The 22548-nt window shown below is 29.4% G+C and overlaps 1 protein-coding gene across 1 annotated transcript in view; it reads left to right on the top strand.

Annotated features, from left to right (window-relative positions):
• The first annotated feature begins 9610 nt into the window (after window positions 1–9610).
• Window positions 9611–22548, top strand: part of LOC143251831 (putative methyltransferase NSUN7) — a 32191-nt gene continuing 19253 nt past the window's right edge. The window contains exons 1-4 of the mRNA XM_076503078.1: window positions 9611–9820; window positions 10419–10737; window positions 13985–14128; window positions 21519–21623. Of these exons, the coding sequence (XP_076359193.1) occupies window positions 10500–10737; window positions 13985–14128; window positions 21519–21623 (487 nt within the window). The 5' untranslated portion in view covers window positions 9611–9820; window positions 10419–10499. The remainder of the gene's footprint in view (window positions 9821–10418; window positions 10738–13984; window positions 14129–21518; window positions 21624–22548) is intronic.

The raw sequence follows: 22548 nt of genomic DNA, 5'->3' as shown, positions 1-22548 counted from the left end.
AGATATACACTTGATTAAAGTTGTCTAATTCAATAGATATACACTTGATTAAAGTTGTCTAATTCAATAGATATACACTTGATTAAAGTTGTCTAATTCAATAGATATACACTTGGTTAAAGTTGTCTAATTCAATAGATATACACTTGGTTAAAGTTGTCTAATTCAATAGATATACTTGGTTAAACTTAGATATACACTTGATTAAAGTTGTCTAATTCAATAGATATACACTTGGTTAAAGTTGTCTAATTCAATAGATATACACTTGATTAAAGTTGTCTAATTCAATAGATATACACTTGGTTAAAGTTGTCTAATTCAATAGATATACACTTGTTAAAGTTGTCTAATTCAATAGATATACACTTATAAAGTTGTCTAATTCAATATATATATACATTAAAGTTGTCTAATTCAATAGATATACACTTGATTAAACACTTGAGTTAAAGTTGTCTAATTCAATAGATATACACTTGATTAAAGTTGTCTAATTCAATAGATATACACTTGGTTAAAGTTGTCTAATTCAATAGATATACACTTGATTAAAGTTGTCTAATTCAATAGATATACACTTGATTAAAGTTGTCTAATTCAATAGATATACACTTGATTAAAGTTGTCTAATTCAATAGATATACACTTAGTTAAAGTTGTCTAATTCAATAGATATACACTTGATTAAAGTTGTCTAATTCAATAGATATACACTTGGTTAAAGTTGTCTAATTCAATAGATATACACTTGATTAAAGTTGTCTAATTCAATAGATATACACTTGATTAAAGTTGTCTAATTCAATAGATATACACTTGAGTTAAAGTTGTCTAATTCAATAGATATACACTTGATTAAAGTTGTCTAATTCAATAGATATACACTTATTAAAGTTGTCTAATTCAATAGATATACACTTGATTAAAGTTGTCTAATTCAATAGATATACACTTGATTAAAGTTGTCTAATTCAATAGATATACACTTGGTTAAAGTTGTCTAATTCAATAGATATACACTTGATTAAAGTTGTCTAATTCAATAGATATACACTTGGTTAAAGTTGTCTAATTCAATAGATATACACTTGGTTAAAGTTGTCTAATTCAATAGATATACACTTGGTTAAAGTTGTCTAATTCAATAGATATACACTTGGTTAATGTTGTCTAATTCAATAGATTATACAACTTGTCTAATTAGTCTAATTCAATATATACACTTGGTTAAAGTTGTCTAATTCAATAGATATACACTTGGTTAAAGTTGTCTAATTCAATAGATATACACTTGATTAAAGTTGTCTAATTCAATAGATATACACTTGATTAAAGTTGTCTAATTTAGATATACACTTGATTAAAGTTGTCTAATTCAATAGATATACACTTGATTAAAGTTGTCTAATTCAATAGATATACACTTGATTAAAGTTGTCTAATTCAATAGATATACACTTGGTTAAAGTTGTCTAATTCAATAGATATACACTTGATTAAAGTTGTCTAATTCAATAGATATACACTTGATTAAAGTTGTCTAATTCAATAGATATACACTTGTTGTTAAAGTTGTCTAATTCAATAGATATATACACTTGGTTAAAGTTGTCTAATTCAATAGATATACACTTGATTAAAGTTGTCTAATTCAATAGATATATACACTTAGTTAAAGTTGTCTAATTCAATAGATATACACTTGATTAAAGTTGTCTAATTCAATAGATATACACTTGATTAAAGTTGTCTAATTCAATAGATATACACTTGATTAAAGTTGTCTAATTCAATAGATATACACTTGATTAAAGTTGTCTAATTCAATAGATATACACTTGATTAAAGTTGTCTAATTCAATAGATATACACTTGATTAAAGTTGTCTAATTCAATAGATATACACTTGGTTAAAGTTGTCTAATTCAATAGATATACACTTGGTTAAAGTTGTCTAATTCAATAGATATACACTTGATTAAAGTTGTCTAATTCAATAGATATACACTTGATTAAAGTTGTCTAATTCAATAGATATACACTTGATTAAAGTTGTCTAATTCAATAGATATACACTTGATTAAAGTTGTCTAATTCAATAGATATACACTTGATTAAAGTTGTCTAATTCAATAGATATACACTTGATTAAAGTTGTCTAATTCAATAGATATACACTTGGTTAAAGTTGTCTAATTCAATAGATATACACTTGGTTAAAGTTGTCTAATTCAATAGATATACACTTGATTAAAGTTGTCTAATTCAATAGATATACACTTGATTAAAGTTGTCTAATTCAATAGATATACACTTGGTTAAAGTTGTCTAATTCAATAGATATACACTTGGTTAAAGTTGTCTAATTCAATAGATATACACTTGGTTAAAGTTGTCTAATTCAATAGATATACACTTGGTTAAAGTTGTCTAATTCAATAGATATACACTTGGTTAAAGTTGTCTAATTCAATAGATATACACTTGGTTAAAGTTGTCTAATTCAATAGATATACACTTGATTAAAGTTGTCTAATTCAATAGATATACACTTGATTAAAGTTGTCTAATTCAATAGATATACACTTGAGTTAAAGTTGTCTAATTCAATAGATATACACTTGATTAAAGTTGTCTAATTCAATAGATATACACTTGATTAAAGTTGTCTAATTCAATAGATATACACTTAGTTAAAGTTGTCTAATTCAATAGTTGTCTAATTCAATATATACACTTGATTAAAGTTGTCTAATTCAATAGATATACACTTGATTAAAGTTGTCTAATTCAATAGATATACACTTGATTAAAGTTGTCTAATTCACTTGGTTAAAGTTGTCTAATTCAATAGATATACACTTGGTTAAAGTTGTCTAATTCAATAGATATACACTTGGTTAAAGTTGTCTAATTCAATAGATATACACTTACACTTGTTAAAGTTGTCTAATTCAATAGATATACACTTGGTTAAAGTTGTCTAATTCAATAGATATACACTTGATTAAAGTTGTCTAATTCAATAGATATACACTTAGTTAAAGTTGTCTAATTCAATAGATATACACTTGATTAAAGTTGTCTAATTCAATAGATATACACTTGAGTTAAAGTTGTCTAATTCAATAGATATACACTTGATTAAAGTTGTCTAATTCAATAGATATAACTTGATTAAAGTTGTCTAATTCAATAGATATACACTTGATTAAAGTTGTCTAATTCAATAGATATACACTTGGTTAAAGTTGTCTAATTCAATAGATATACACTTGGTTAAAGTTGTCTAATTCAATAGATATAACTTGGTTAAAGTTGTCTAATTCAATAGATATACACTTGGTTAGAGTTGTCCAATTCAATAGATATACACTTGGTTAAAGTTGTCTAATTCAATAGATATACACTTGGTTAAAGTTGTCTAATTCAATAGATATACACTTGATTAAAGTTGTCTAATTCAATAGATATACACTTGATTAAAGTTGTCTAATTCAATAGATATACACTTGGTTAAAGTTGTCTAATTCAATAGATATACACTTGGTTAAAGTTGTCAATAGATATACACTTGGTTAAATAATTCAATAGATATACACTTGATTAAAGTTGTCTAATTCAATAGATATACACTTAGTTAAAGTTGTCTAATTCAATAGATATATACTTAGTTAAAGTTGTCTAATTCAATAGATATACACTTGATTAAAGTTGTCTAATTCAATAGATATACACTTGATTAAAGTTGTCTAATTCAATAGATATACACTTGATTAAAGTTGTCTAATTCAATAGATATACACTTGATTAAAGTTGTCTAATTCAATAGATATACACTTGATTAAAGTTGTCTAATTCAATAGATATACACTTTGTTAAAGTTGTCTAATTCAATAGATATACACTTGGTTAAAGTTGTCTAATTCAATAGATATACACTTGATTAAAGTTGTCTAATTCAATAGATATACACTTGGTTAAAGTTGTCTAATTCAATAGATATATACACTTAGTTAAAGTTGTCTAATTCAATAGATATACACTTGAGTTAAAGTTGTCTAATTCAATAGATATACACTTGATTAAAGTTGTCTAATTCAATAGATATACACTTGATTAAAGTTGTCTAATTCAATAGATATACACTTGTTAAAGTTGTCTAATTCAATAGATATACACTTAGATATAGTTAAAGTTGTCTAATTCAATAGATATACACTTGATTAAAGTTGTCTAATTCAATAGATATACACTTGGTTAAAGTTGTCTAATTCAATAGATATACACTTGGTTAAAGTTGTCTAATTCAATAGATATACACTTGGTTAAAGTTGTCTAATTCAATAGATATACACTTGATTAAAGTTGTCTAATTCAATAGATATACACTTAGTTAAAGTTGTCTAATTCAATAGATATACACTTGATTAAAGTTGTCTAATTCAATAGATATACACTTGAGTTAAAGTTGTCTAATTCAATAGATATACACTTGATTAAAGTTGTCTAATTCAATAGATATATACACTTAGTTAAAGTTGTCTAATTCAATAGATATACACTTGTCTAATTTAAAGTTGTCTAATTCAATAGATATACACTTGATTAAAGTTGTCTAATTCAATAGATATACACTTGATTAAAGTTGTCTAATTCAATAGATATACACTTGATTAAAGTTGTCTAATTCAATAGATATACACTTGGTTAAAGTTGTCTAATTCAATAGATATACACTTGGTTAAAGTTGTCTAATTCAATAGATATACACTTGGTTAAAGTTGTCTAATTCAATAGATATACACTTGGTTAAAGTTGTCTAATTCAATAGATATACACTTGATTAAAGTTGTCTAATTCAATAGATATACACTTGGTTAAAGTTGTCTAATTCAATAGATATACACTTGATTAAAGTTGTCTAATTCAATAGATATACACTTGATTAAAGTTGTCTAATTCAATAGATATACACTTGATTAAAGTTGTCTAATTCAATAGATATACACTTGGTTAAAGTTGTCTAATTCAATAGATATACACTTGGTTAAAGTTGTCTAATTCAATAGATATACACTTGATTAAAGTTGTCTAATTCAATAGATATACACTTAGTTAAAGTTGTCTAATTCAATAGATATACACTTAGTTAAAGTTGTCTAATTCAATAGATATACACTTGGTTAAAGTTGTCTAATTCAATAGATATACACTTGGTTAAAGTTGTCTAATTCAATAGATATACACTTGATTAAAGTTGTCTAATTCAATAGATATACACTTGATTAAAGTTGTCTAATTCAATAGATATACACTTGATTAAAGTTGTCTAATTCAATAGATATACACTTGATTAAAGTTGTCTAATTCAATAGATATACACTTGGTTAAAGTTGTCTAATTCAATAGATATACACTTGGTTAAAGTTGTCTAATTCAATAGATATACACTTGATTAAAGTTGTCTAATTCAATAGATATACACTTGATTAAAGTTGTCTAATTCAATAGATATACACTTGATTAAAGTTGTCTAATTCAATAGATATACACTTGATTAAAGTTGTCTAATTCAATAGATATACACTTGATTAAAGTTGTCTAATTCAATAGATATACACTTGATTAAAGTTGTCTAATTCAATAGATATACACTTGATTAAAGTTGTCTAATTCAATAGATATATACACTTAGTTAAAGTTGTCTAATTCAATAGATATACACTTGATTAAAGTTGTCTAATTCAATAGATATACACTTGAGTTAAAGTTGTCTAATTCAATAGATATACACTTGATTAAAGTTGTCTAATTCAATAGATATACACTTGGTTAAAGTTGTCTAATTCAATAGATATACACTTGGTTAAAGTTGTCTAATTCAATAGATATACACTTGGTTAAAGTTGTCTAATTCAATAGATATACACTTGGTTAAAGTTGTCTAATTCAATAGATATATACTTGGTTAAAGTTGTCTAATTCAATAGATATACACTTGGTTAAAGTTGTCTAATTCAATAGATATACACTTGGTTAAAGTTGTCTAATTCAATAGATATACACTTGATTAAAGTTGTCTAATTCAATAGATATACACTTAGTTAAAGTTGTCTAATTCAATAGTACACTTAATTCAATAGATATACACTTGATTAAAGTTGTCTAATTCAATAGATATACACTTATACACTTGTTAAAGTTGTCTAATTCAATCAATAGATATACAGATTAAAGTTGTCTAATTCAATAGATATACACTTGATTAAAGTTGTCTAATTCAATAGATATACACTTGATTAAAGTTGTCTAATTCAATAGATATACACTTGATTAAAGTTGTCTAATTCAATAGATATACACTTGGTTAAAGTTGTCTAATTCAATAGATATACACTTGATTAAAGTTGTCTAATTCAATAGATATACACTTGGTTAAAGTTGTCTAATTCAATAGATATACACTTGGTTAAAGTTGTCTAATTCAATATATATATACACTTGGTTAAAGTTGTCTAATTCAATAGATATACACTTGGTTAAAGTTGTCTAATTCAATAGATATACACTTGATTAAAGTTGTCTAATTCAATAGATATACACTTGATTAAAGTTGTCTAATTCAATATATATATACACTTGTCTAATTCAATAGATATACACTTGTTAAAGTTGTCTAATTCAATAGATATACACTTGATTAAAGTTGTCTAATTCAATAGATATACACTTGATTAAAGTTGTCTAATTCAATAGATATACACTTGATTAAAGTTGTCTAATTCAATAGATATACACTTGATTAAAGTTGTCTAATTCAATAGATATATACACTTAGTTAAAGTTGTCTAATTCAATAGATATACACTTGGTTAAAGTTGTCTAATTCAATAGATATACACTTGATTAAAGTTGTCTAATTCAATAGATATACACTTGATTAAAGTTGTCTAATTCAATAGATATACACTTAGTTAAAGTTGTCTAATTCAATAGATATACACTTGATTAAAGTTGTCTAATTCAATAGATATACACTTGGTTAAAGTTGTCTAATTCAATAGATATACACTTGGTTAAAGTTGTCTAATTCAATAGATATACACTTGGTTAAAGTTGTCTAATTCAATAGATATACACTTGATTAAAGTTGTCTAATTCAATAGATATACACTTAGTTAAAGTTGTCTAATTCAATAGATATACACTTAGTTAAAGTTGTCTAATTCAATAGATATACACTTGATTAAAGTTGTCTAATTCAATAGATATACACTTGATTAAAGTTGTCTAATTCAATAGATATACACTTGATTAAAGTTGTCTAATTCAATAGATATACACTTGATTAAAGTTGTCTAATTCAATAGATATACACTTGATTAAAGTTGTTGTCTAATTCAATAGATATATATACTTCGTTAAAGTTGTCTAATTCAATAGATATACACTTGGTTAAAGTTGTCTAATTCAATAGATATACACTTGATTAAAGTTGTCTAATTCAATAGATATACACTTGGTTAAAGTTGTCTAATTCAATAGATATACACTTGATTAAAGTTGTCTAATTCAATAGATATACACTTGATTAAAGTTGTCTAATTCAATAGATATACACTTAGTTAAAGTTGTCTAATTCAATAGATATACACTTGATTAAAGTTGTCTAATTCAATAGATATACACTTGGTTAAAGTTGTCTAATTCAATAGATATACACTTGGTTAAAGTTGTCTAATTCAATAGATATACACTTGATTAAAGTTGTCTAATTCAATAGATATACACTTGATTAAAGTTGTCTAATTCAATAGATATACACTTGGTTAAAGTTGTCTAATTCAATAGATATACACTTGGTTAAAGTTGTCTAATTCAATAGATATACACTTGATTAAAGTTGTCTAATTCAATAGATATACACTTAGTTAAAGTTGTCTAATTCAATAGATATACACTTGATTAAAGTTGTCTAATTCAATAGATATACACTTGATTAAAGTTGTCTAATTCAATAGATATATACACTTAGTTAAAGTTGTCTAATTCAATAGATATACACTTGGTTAAAGTTGTCTAATTCAATAGATATACACTTGGTTAAAGTTGTCTAATTCAATAGATATACACTTAGTTAAAGTTGTCTAATTCAATAGATATACACTTGGTTAAAGTTGTCTAATTCAATAGATATACACTTGATTAAAGTTGTCTAATTCAATAGATATACACTTAGTTAAAGTTGTCTAATTCAATAGATATACACTTGATTAAAGTTGTCTAATTCAATAGATATACACTTGATTAAAGTTGTCTAATTCAATAGATATACACTTGGTTAAAGTTGTCTAATTCAATAGATATATACACTTAGTTAAAGTTGTCTAATTCAATAGATATACACTTGGTTAAAGTTGTCTAATTCAATAGATATACACTTGATTAAAGTTGTCTAATTCAATAGATATACACTTGATTAAAGTTGTCTAATTCAATAGATATACACTTAGTTAAAGTTGTCTAATTCAATAGATATACACTTGATTAAAGTTGTCTAATTCAATAGATATACACTTGATTAAAGTTGTCTAATTCAATAGATATACACTTCGTTAAAGTTGTCTAATTCAATAGATATACAGTTAAAGTTGTCTAATTCAATAGATATACACTTGGTTAAAGTTGTCTAATTCAATAGATATACACTTGATTAAAGTTGTCTAATTCAATAGATATATACACTTAGTTAAAGTTGTCTAATTCAATAGATATACACTTGGTTAAAGTTGTCTAATTCAATAGATATACACTTGATTAAAGTTGTCTAATTCAATAGATATACACTTGATTAAAGTTGTCTAATTCAATAGATATACACTTGATTAAAGTTGTCTAATTCAATAGATATACACTTGGTTAAAGTTGTCTAATTCAATAGATATACACTTGATTAAAGTTGTCTAATTCAATAGATATACACTTGGTTAAAGTTGTCTAATTCAATAGATATACACTTGGTTAAAGTTGTATAATTCAATAGATATACACTTGATTAAAGTTGTCTAATTCAATAGATATACACTTTATTAAAGTTGTCTAATTAAATAGATATATATACTTAGTTAAAGTTGTCTAATTCAATAGATATACACTTGATTAAAGTTGTCTAATTCAATAGATATACACTTGGTTAAAGTTGTCTAATTCAATAGATATACACTTAGTTAAAGTTGTCTAATTCAATAGATATACACTTGATTAAAGTTGTCTAATTCAATAGATATACACTTGGTTAAAGTTGTCTAATTCAATAGATATACACTTGGTTAAATTTGTCTAATTCAATAGATATACACTTTCTGTTAAGCCTCTTAACTTTCCACTTAAATCTGTTTTTTGTATTACTAAATAACGTCTTCATGCTATTTTTTAAGATAAGATAAATATCGTGACGAAAGAAGTTATATTTTATCATTAAAGTACTGTACTTACCATTAGATAACGTCACCAGATTACAATTGGTTGCTGACAAATATTTAAGTGTGACAGTTGTGACAGTGGTTTATAAAGGAAAGATAAAGCATGATAATGGATCGTGCAAGTTTTGTTCAATCTGTTTTATAGCATTCAGTCGATTATAGACGAATTACAAGACGAAGGCATCACAGCCACACCACTACATGACCCTAGTAGTCCATTACCTTGCTTATTTTCAGAGCGACATCTTGCGGACATTTTGTGCTTTCTTCCGAGCGACAAGGAACGCCTCTTGTGGAGCCGCGTCATAAAGGAAGATATTCTTGTTGTTCAGGTTAGTAGATTATTTTATTTTACATAATATCTACTCTGACTACAACATCTCCACGGTTGAAAGAGCGAGCATATCTGGTGTGACGGGAATTTGGTCCCGTGACCCTAAGATTGCTAGTCGAGCTTCCTAACCACTACTGACTGTGGTAATATAGATTATGTTAAGTTATCGTAAACCTGAATATTATGATTGGTGTAAACAATGTGGCGTGCACTGGTCTCAAGAGGACTTTGTAACAGTGATGGTCAAGTGCTATCATTGATGAATTAAATGAATTGACAGTATGTTACCTACCTGACCTCTAGCGTGTCAACCTAAAATTATTAACTGGCTATGCATAGATATTCATTGGTTTCGGGCTGCGTAAATAAATGAAAAATAGAATAAAACAACAACAAAAAAACATATTTAATCAGATTATTATTAATATTTGGGACATCACTAGCGACCTTTATTCTCTAGCTGCATCTAAACTGCATTATGAAGTATTAGGTTTGTTTTGAATTTAGTCTTTAGTTTCTGTGGTTGCATCATGGCAATGGATCCCATTTCATCTGACGGAAGAACAGTAACAATATTCTGTATTTATAAATTCCAGGAAAGTATTAGCTGTTTAGGACCCCAATGTCTGAGAAAAGCACTTGTCTTAGAATGGGAGAAAGAGAACATTGAAAGACCAATGTCCCCAAACTCACTGATATTGGCCAAGTTGTTAAATAAGCCCAGACCACCTTCGGCTCCAGTCATTGGTAAGACTGACGTAGTTATCACCAACATAGGCACAGGTAAAACAGCTGTTTACCTGTCAAGTCTTCTTGTGGAATGTGGCTTCGAGGGTAGGATCTTAGCTTTCGGCGCCTGTTCACTCGCTGAACAACTGGAACTGCAAACCAGAGTTAACAACTGGGGTGCAACCAGTATCCATTTGTAAATAAGATTAACTTGACCTGTCACAAGACACAATGTGAGACATTTAGCAACTAATGGTCAGTAACGTGACCTGTCACTAGACACAATGTTAGACATTTAGCAACTAATGGTCAGTAACGAAACCTATCACAAGACACAATGTTAAACTAATGGTGAACAAATTGAAATTCTTACAAGTTTTGTCTTCTGTGAATAATAAATGTTTTGGTCCAGTGTAACAGGAAACCATACAACACCACTTGTTAGCACCATTTACAAAGAAGACAAATTTGTAACTCTTCCAGAGAACTAAAACTGTAATATATTCTAGTAATACATTACATATAATGTTTGATTAATGTTCTATAATCTTTAATTATTCGAAAGAAAGTTTGATCTGAATTATAAATTAAGTCTTCTGGTTTTCTGTACCAGTCCTTTAAAAATTATAAAATTAACGTGAAATCCTGACTTAAGAACTATTTTATTTATACCGATAATCCAGCAAGCCTCTGACGACCACTTCAAAACTGTAATTGTTCACATGATTCCACCTGGGAAATAACGACATAATTTCTTTCTACAGATACGAGCGTACATAAAGACATCTCTGTTAAGCCTGTAACACCTGTGAAAGAAGGTTACGTCTCTCAATTTCATTTTTAAAAATATAAGCCTAAAAAAATTGTAACTGTTGATTATTCTTTCATGTAATATGTTCAAATTTTGACCTATAGTTTTTGTACATGTTTTAAATATCCAGTTCACATCCTTTGTTACGGTTAGTCCTACTGAAAGTATTTCTTTCACAGATGTTACTGATGTAGCAACACCTAGCGGATATTTTCGCAACTAAAGTTAAAGTTTATTCGACTTGATGAACATGTTACTGAGCTGCTCAGTCTGAGTATAGTAATGTCAGATTTTTCATTCTTAATAAAATAATAAATATTATATCTAATAGATGTGAAATTATCCAAATCGTAAACCACACCAGGTGAGCTTAATTTATTTGGAGTTGTTATTTTATTTAGAGAAAAACACAACCTTATGATATTTCATATATATTATTTTGATTATTATACAGTTATAATGAATAGTGCTAGTAGATTTTTTTTGTATAACCTTTAATAACAACAATTCAAATTTATTAATCAATCAACCACAGCAGCGCCTCTGTGACTCAGCAAGGCGCTTTTGACACGATGACCGTATTTGACTAAACGGCTTCACTGAGAACAAACGAAACCAAAATCAGTTAATATAAATCTTTGGAGATATGGACATTCACTTTAGAATATGTTCAGCACGTTAAAACATGTTTTATATTAATATTCTCAAAATTCAAGCTGTTGAAGTGAATAGTTTTTCAATTTTGTTTTCCAATTAATTTAGATTTGTAACAAAATTAGTTAGATAATCTGATATGTATTTAAAACCAAAGGAGAGAGTTTGTTTGTTTCGCGCATAGCTACTCGAGGGCTATCTGCGCTAGCCGTCCCTAATTTAGTAGTGTAACACTAGAGAGAAGGCAGCTAGTCATCATCACCCACCGCCAACTCTTGGGCTACTCTTTTACCAACGAATAGTGGGATTGACAGTACCATTATAACGCTCCCAGTGCTAAAAAGGCGAGCATGTTTGGTGCGGCGGGCATACGAACCCGCGACCCTCAGATTACGAGTCGCACGCCTTAACTCACCTGGCCATGCCAGGCCTTTCTCAATAGGTAAAGAGGATATTGTTTTAAACAATAGTATATTTATATGTATAGACGATATAGTTGTAAAGAATACTATATAAAATTATGTACCTGATATTTTTGTAAACAATAGCGTATCAACATGTATAGATAATATTCTTGAAAACAATAATATATCAACATGTATATATGATATTGTTATAAACATGTACAGCAGATATTGTAATAACTTATACAAAATCAGCATGTATATGTGATATTCTTATAACAATACTAAATAAATACATATGTAGGAGTGTTATAAACAATAGTATATCTGCATGTATAGATAATATTGTTGTAAACAATACTATATCAAAACATATAGCTAATATTGTTATAAACAATACTATATCAACACATATAGCTGATAATGTTGTAAACAATACTATATCACCACATATAGCTGATAATGTTGTAAACAATATTATATCACCACATATAGCTGATAATGTTGTAAACAATATTGTATCAACACATATAGCTGATAATGTTGTAAACAATATTATATCAGTACATATAGCTGATAATATTGTGAACAATATTATATCAACATGTATAGATGATATTGTTGTAAACAATAGTATATCAAAGTGTATAGATTATTTTGTTGTAAACAATAATATACCAACATGTATAAATGATATTGTTGTGAACAATATTATATCAACATGTACGGATGATAGTGTTGTAAACAATACTATATCAACACGTTATATTATATTGCTATAAATAACACTATATCAACATGTAAATAGGACAATGTTCTAAACAATAGTATACAAACATGTATAAGTGATAATGTTCTAAACAATACTAAATCATCATGTACATACGATAACATTATAAACAATATTATATCAACATGTATAAATGATAGTGTTGTAAACAATAGTATATGAACATGTATATATGATATTGTTATAAACAATACTATATGAACATGTATAATTGATATTGTTATAAACAATAGTATATGAACATGTATAGTTGATATTGTTATAAACAATACTATATGAACATGTATAGTTGATATTGTTATAAACAATGGTACATGAACATGTATAGCTGATATTGTTATAAACAATAGTATATGAACATGTATAGTTGATATTGTTATAAACAATAGTATACGAACATGTATAGTTGATATTGTTATAAACAATAGTATATGAACATGTATAGTTGATATTGTTATAAACAATAGTATATGAACATCTATAGTTGATATTGTTAAAAACAGTAGTATATAAACATGTATAGTTGATATTGTTATAAACAATAGTATATGAACATGTATAGTTGATATTGTTTAAACAATAGTATATGAACATGTATAGTTGATATTGTTATAAACAACAGTATATGAACATGTATAATTCATATTGTTATAAACAACAGTATATGAACATGTATAGTTGATATTGTTTAAACAATATTTTATCAATTACTTCTTATTATGAATATCATATCAGTATCCACAGTTATGATGCTTAACTATAGCTACTTGTAAGATATTCACGTATTTGTTGGATGTCTACAAGACCTGTCCCTCTGTGACGTACGGTTGAGGAATGTTATTGCAGTACTTGCAAATTGTCCCTGTTCACTTACAGCAGTGTCATGTCCCGTGGAGTTCCTCTGCTCAGAAGGAGGAGGTAACGAACTATTTTAATCTAATGATGAAATATCATATTAAACTTAACATTTTAGAAAGTGAAAGAGGCGATCAACTGGTAGAAATAATCTTTAAAAACCTATTGTTTTAATGCAGAAAGTGTGATGTAAAATTTTGGTTGTGATACGTTGGTCCCTTGAAGAATTCATGATTTCCTAATAAAACAGGATAAAGTATTGTCTCTGAATATTATACTTAATAATATGTTGTCTTAATAATTTTATGTTAGCAGTTGTTTTCCTTAACTTGGAACCTTTTACTGTTTTTATCACTTCAACGCATCTTTAAGTTTAAAGTTTTAAGAAAATTGACTGTAACCCCATGCAGTCTTGACCCAGATGACTCATGAGACCATAAACAAGACTAACAACTGAAAATAAATGACATTTTGTACAGAATAATAAGTCTAATTATTTGATGCAACTTACAAACAACTAGTTGGCCGTAAATTATATTAAATAATTACACCTATTAATGTGCCCCCAAACGTATTAAATAATTACACCTATTAATGTGCCCCCAATTCCAGCTGTCACTCATAATTTACCAGCACAATGTACCTCAAAAGGAACTACAGTAGTTTTATATCACAAGTACAGTACAACATCTGTTGTGGCAAATTTACCATATGAAAATTTCTATATAGACATTTTGAAAGTACAACTAGAGCTCATGTGAACAATCACTCTGTAGTAACTCCAATGTTGAGTGATGCTACTATTCAGCTTATACATACAATCACTCTGTAGTAACTCCAATGTTGAGTGATGATACTGTTCAGCTTATACATACAATCACTCTGTAGTAACTCCAATGTTGAGTGATGCTACTGTTCAGCTTATACATACAATCACTCTGTAGTAACTCCAATGTTGAGTGATGCTACTGTTCAGCTTATACATACAATCACTCTGTAGTAACTCCAATGTTGAGTGATGCTACTGTTCAGCTTATACATACAATCACTCTGTAGTAACTCTAATGTTGAGTGATGCTACTGTTCAGCTTATACATACAATCACTCTGTAGTAACTCTAATGTTGAGTGATGCTACTGTTCAGCTTATACATACAATCACTCTGTAGTAACTCCAATGTTGAGTGATGCTACTGTTCAGCTTATACATACAATCACTCTGTAGTAACTCCAATGTTGAGTGATGCTACTGTTCAGCTTATACATACAATCACTCTGTAGTAACTCCAATGTTGAGTGATGCTACTGTTCAGCTTATACATACAATCACTCTGTAGTAACTCCAATGTTGAGTGATGCTACTGTTCAGCTTATACATACAATCACTCTGTAGTAACTCCAATGTTGAGTGATGCTACTGTTCAGCTTATACATACAATCACTCTGTAGTAACTCCAATGTTGAGTGATGCTACTGTTCAGCTTATACATACAATCACTCTGTAGTAACTCCAATGTTGAGTGATGCTACTGTTCAGCTTATACATACAATCACTCTGTAGTAACTCCAATGTTGAGTGATGCTACTGTTCAGCTTATACATACAATCACTCTGTAGTAACTCCAATGTTGAGTGATGCTACTGTTCAGCTTATACATACAATCACTCTGTAGTAACTCAATGTTGAGTGATGCTACTGTTCAGCTTATACATACAATCACTCTGTAGTAACTCTAATGTTGAGTGATGCTACTGTTCAGCTTATACATACAATCACTCTGTAGTAACTCCAATGTTGAGTGATGCTACTGTTCAGCTTATACATACAATCACTCTGTAGTAACTCCAATGTTGAGTGATGCTACTGTTCAGCTTATACATACAATCACTCTGTAGTAACTCCAATGTTGAGTGATGCTACTGTTCAGCTTATACATACAATCACTCTGTAGTAACTCCAATGTTGAGTGATGCTACTGTTCAGCTTATACATACAATCACTCTGTAGTAACTCCAATGTTGAGTGATGCTACTGTTCAGCTTATACATACAATCACTCTGTAGTAACTCCAATGTTGAGTGATGCTACTGTTCAGCTTATACATACAATCACTCTGTAGTAACTCCAATGTTGAGTGATGCTACTGTTCAGCTTATACATACAATCACTCTGTAGTAACTCCAATGTTGAGTGATGCTACTGTTCAGCTTATACATACAATCACTCTGTAGTAACTCCAATGTTGAGTGATGCTACTGTTCAGCTTATACATACAATCACTCTGTAGTAACTCCAATGTTGAGTGATGCTACTGTTCAGCCTATACATACAATCACTCTGTAGTAACTCCAATGTTGAGTGATGCTACTGTTCAGCTTATACATACAATCACTCTGTAGTAACTCAATGTTGAGTGATGCTACTGTTCAGCTTATACATACAATCACTCTGTAGTAACTCCAATGTTGAGTGATGCTACTGTTCAGCTTATACATACAATCACTCTGTAGTAACTCCAATGTTGAGTGATGCTACTGTTCAGCTTATACATACAATCACTCTGTAGTAACTCCAATGTTGAGTGATGCTACTGTTCAGCTTATACATACAATCACTCTGTAGTAACTCCAATGTTGAGTGATGCTACTGTTCAGCTTATACATACAATCACTCTGTAGTAACTCCAATGTTGAGTGATGCTACTGTTCAGCCTATACATACAATCACTCTGTAGTAACTCCAATGTTGAGTGATGCTACTGTTCAGCTTATACATACAATCACTCTGTAGTAACTCCAATGTTGAGTGATTTTACTGTTCAGCTTATACATACAATCACTCTGTAGTAACTCAATGTTGAGTGATGTTACTGTTCAGCTTATACATACAATCACTCTGTAGTAACTCCAATGTTGAGTGATGCTACTGTTCAGCTTATACATACAATCACTCTGTAGTAACTCCAATGTTGAGTGATGCTACTGTTCAGCTTATACATACAATCACTCTGTAGTAACTCCAATGTTGAGTGATGCTACTGTTCAGCTTATACATACAATCACTCTGTAGTAACTCCAATGTTGAGTGATGCTACTGTTCAGCTTATACATACAATCACTCTGTAGTAACTCCAATGTTGAGTGATGCTACTGTTCAGCTTATACATACAATCACTCTGTAGTAACTCCAATGTTGAGTGATGCTACTGTTCAGCTTATACATACAATCACTCTGTAGTAACTCCAATGTTGAGTGATTTTACTGTTCAGCTTATACATACAATCACTCTGTAGTAACTCCAATGTTGAGTGATGCTACTGTTCAGCTTATACATACAATCACTCTGTAGTAACTCCAATGTTGAGTGATGCTACTGTTCAGCTTATACATACAATCACTCTGTAGTAACTCCAATGTTGAGTGATGCTACTGTTCAGCTTATACATACAATCACTCTGTAGTAACTCCAATGTTGAGTGATGCTACTGTTCAGCTTATACATACAATCACTCTGTAGTAACTCCAATGTTGAGTGATGCTACTGTTCAGCTTATACATACAATCACTCTGTAGTAACTCCAATGTTGAGTGATGCTACTGTTCAGCTTATACATACAATCACTCTGTAGTAACTCCAATGTTGAGTGATGCTACTATTCAGCTTATACATACAATCACTCTGTAGTAACTCTAATGTTGAGTGATGCTACTGTTCAGCTTATACATACAATCACTCTGTAGTAACTCCAATGTTGAGTGATGCTACTGTTCAGCTTATACATACAATCACTCTGTAGTAACTCCAATGTTGAGTGATGCTACTGTTCAGCTTATACATACAATCACTCTGTAGTAACTCCAATGTTGAGTGATGCTACTGTTCAGCTTATACATACAATCACTCTGTAGTAACTCCAATGTTGAGTGATGCTACTGTTCAGCTTATACATACAATCACTCTGTAGTAACTCTAATGTTGAGTGATGCTACTGTTCAGCTTATACATACAATCACTCTGTAGTAACTAACCAATGTTGAGTGATGCTACTGTTCAGCTTATACATACAATCACTCTGTAGTAACTCCAATGTTGAGTGATGCTACTGTTCAGCTTATACATACAATCACTCTGTAGTAACTCCAATGTTGAGTGATGCTACTGTTCAGCTTATACATACAATCACTCTGTAGTAACTCCAATGTTGAGTGATGCTACTGTTCAGCTTATACATACAATCACTCTGTAGTAACTCCAATGTTGTTCAGCTTATACATACAATCACTCTGTGATGCTACTGTTCAGCTTATACATACAATCACTCTGTAGTAACTCCAATGTTGAGTGATGCTACTGTTCAGCTTATACATACAATCACTCTGTAGTAACTCCAATGTTGAGTGATGCTACTGTTCAGCTTATACATACAATCACTCTGTAGTAACTCAATGTTGAGTGATGCTACTGTTCAGCTTATACATACAATCACTCTGTAGTAACTCCAATGTTGAGTGATGCTACTGTTCAGCTTATACATACAATCACTCTGTAGTAACTCCAATGTTGAGTGATGCTACTGTTCAGCCTATACATACAATCACTCTGTAGTAACTCCAATGTTGAGTGATGCTACTGTTCAGCTTATACATACAATCACTCTGTAGTAACTCCAATGTTGAGTGATGCTACTGTTCAGCTTATACATACAATCACTCTGTAGTAACTCCAATGTTGAGTGATGCTACTGTTCAGCTTATACATACAATCACTCTGTAGTAACTCCAATGTTGAGTGATGCTACTGTTCAGCTTATACATACAATCACTCTGTAGTAACTCCAATGTTGAGTGATGCTACTGTTCAGCTTATACATACAATCACTCTGTAGTAACTCCAATGTTGAGTGATGCTACTGTTCAGCTTATACATACAATCACTCTGTAGTAACTCAATGTTGAGTGATGCTACTGTTCAGCCTATACATACAATCACTCTGTAGTAACTCTAATGTTGAGTGATGCTACTGTTCAGCTTATACATACAATCACTCTGTAGTAACTCCAATGTTGAGTGATTTTACTGTTCAGCTTATACATACAATCACTCTGTAGTAACTCCAATGTTGAGTGATGCTACTGTTCAGCTTATACATACAATCACTCTGTAGTAACTCCAATGTTGAGTGATGCTACTGTTCAGCTTATACATACAATCACTCTGTAGTAACTCCAATGTTGAGTGATGCTACTGTTCAGCTTATACATACAATCACTCTGTAGTAACTCCAATGTTGAGTGATGCTACTGTTCAGCTTATACATACAATCACTCTGTAGTAACTCCAATGTTGAGTGATGCTACTGTTCAGCTTATACATACAATCACTCTGTAGTAACTCCAATGTTGAGTGATGCTACTGTTCAGCTTATACATACAATCACTCTGTAGTAACTCCAATGTTGAGTGATGCTACTGTTCAGCTTATACATACAATCACTCTGTAGTAACTCCAATGTTGAGTTGATTTTACTGTTCAGCTTATACATACAATCACTCTGTAGTAACTCAATGTTGAGTGATGCTACTGTTCAGCTTATACATACAATCACTCTGTAGTAACTCCAATGTTGAGTGATGCTACTGTTCAGCTTATACATACAATCACTCTGTAGTAACTCCAATGTTGAGTGATGCTACTATTCAGCTTATACATACAATCACTCTGTAGTAACTCCAATGTTGAGTGATGCTACTGTTCAGCTTATACATACAATCACTCTGTAGTAACTCCAATGTTGAGTGATGCTACTGTTCAGCTTATACATACAATCACTCTGTAGTAACTCCAATGTTGAGTGATGCTACTATTCAGCTTATACATACAATCACTCTGTAGTAACTCTAATGTTGAGTGATGCTACTGTTCAGCTTATACATACAATCACTCTGTAGTAACTCTAATGTTGAGTGATGCTACTGTTCAGCTTATACATACAATCACTCTGTAGTAACTCCAATGTTGAGTGATGTTACTGTTCAGCTTATACATCTGTTGGTTCTTTATGTAAGAGAACCTACTAGTCAGTCTGATACTAAATAATATGTTCTTTTTTAAACAATTGAGAAATATTCAGAATGTTCCTTCGATTCATTACTTACTGTTAATGTTTTAAATTTCACACTGATGAGTGAACGTGAAAATTGGTTTTCACTAAACAGTTAACACTATTTCTCTGGTTATTCAAGATATTAACTGTTGTTTATTTAGCTATGGTTCCCTGGTGGCTCGAGAGGAAATATCTAGGCTTATAATGCTAGAAGACTTACCTGAATAAACATATCTTAACATAAATTACATAGCAACACAAAATACGTTAATAAACATATATTATCACAGACACTAACATACAAAATACGTTAATAAACATATATTATCACAGACACTAAAATACAAATTACGTTAATAAACATATATTATCACAGACACTAACATACAAATTACGTTAATAAACATATATTATCACAGACACTAACATACACAATACGTTAATAAACATATATTATCACAGACACTAACATACAAAATACGTTAATAAACATATATTATAATAGACAAAAACATACAAAATACGTTAATAAACATATATTATCATAGACACTAACATACAAAATACGTTAATAAACATATATTATCACAGACACTAACATACAAAATACGTTAATAAACATATATTATCAAAGACAAAAACAAACAAAATACGTTAATAAACATATATTATCACAGACACTAACATACAAAATACGTTAATAAACATATATTATCACAGACACTAACATACAAAATACGTTAATAAACATATATTATAATAGACAAAAACATACAAAATACGTTAATAGACATATATTATCACAGACACTAACATACAAAATACGTTAATAAACATATAATATCATAGACATTAACGTACACAATACGTTAATAAACATATCACAGACACTAACATACAAAATACGTTAATAAACATATCACAGACACTAACATACAAAATACGCTAATAAACATATATTATCATAGGCAGTAAAATACAAAATACGTTAATAAACATATATTATCATAGGCAGTAAAATACAAAATACGTTAATAAACATATATTATCATAGGCAGTAAAATACAAAATACGTTAATAAACATATATTATCATAGACACTAACGTATACAATACTATAGAATAAATGCTATATTATGTTGTGGAATTTGTAGGTCCTATGTTATACTATGCAATATGAAAGTGCTATATTCTACTATGGAATATGTAAGTGCTGTATTATGCAATGGAATAGGAAAGTTATTTTAAAAGTATGAAAGTACTATATCGTAGTATGACGTAAGAAAGTGCTATATTATACTTCGGAATATGTAAGTGTACATTATACCAGTTGTTTTGTTTTTCTATAGATGCCAGTTGTTTAGTCGAACGTCTTGTTAGAAGGGACGACGAAAAGGAGGACATTCAACTTATGAGTGAAGGAAACTATATAACATTAGATCATGCTATGAAACGTTAGTGTATATAGTATTAGATCATGCTATGAAACGTCAGTGTATACAGTATTAGATCGTGTTATGAAACGTTAGTGTATATAGTATTAGATCATGCTATGAAACGTCAGTGTATACAGTATTAGATCGTGTTATGAAACGTCAGTGTATACAGTATTAGATCGTGTTAAGAAACATTTGTGTATATAGTATTAGATCATGTTATGAAACGTTAGTGTATACAGTATTAGATCATGTTATGAAACGTTAGTGTATATAGTATTAGATCATGCTATGAAACGTTAGTGTATAGAGTATTAGATCATGTTATGAAACGTTAGTGTATATAGTATTAGATCATGCTATGAAACGTCAGTGTATACAGTATTAGATCGTGTTATGAAACGTTAGTGTATATAGTATGAGATCATGCTATGAAACGTCAGTGTATACAGTATTAGATCGTGTTATGAAACGTCAGTGTATACAGTATTAGATCGTGTTATGAAACATTTGTGTATATAGTATTAGATCATGTTATGAAACGTTAGTGTATACAGTATTAGATCATGTTATGAAACGTTAGTGTATATAGTATTAGATCATGCTATGAAACGTTAGTGTATATAGTATGAGATCATGATATGAAACGTTAGTGTATATAGTATTAGATCATACTATGAAACGTTAGTGTATATATTATTAGATCATGCTATGAAACGTTAGTGTATACAGTATTAGATCATGCTATGAAACGTTAGTGTATATAGTATTAGATCATGCTATGAAACGTTAGTGTATACAGTATTAGATCATGCTATGAAACGTTAGTGTATATAGTATTAGATCATGCAATGAAACGTTAGTGTATACAGTATTAGATCATGCTATGAAACTTTTGTGTATATAGTATTAGATCATGCTATGAAACGTTAGTGTATACAGT

This window comes from Tachypleus tridentatus, chromosome 6 (assembly GCF_004210375.1).
Source record: "Tachypleus tridentatus isolate NWPU-2018 chromosome 6, ASM421037v1, whole genome shotgun sequence".
Classification (NCBI taxonomy): domain Eukaryota; kingdom Metazoa; phylum Arthropoda; class Merostomata; order Xiphosura; family Limulidae; genus Tachypleus; species Tachypleus tridentatus.
The sequence above is the reverse complement of the archived record's forward strand: the minus strand, read 5'-3'. Positions and strand labels throughout refer to the sequence as shown.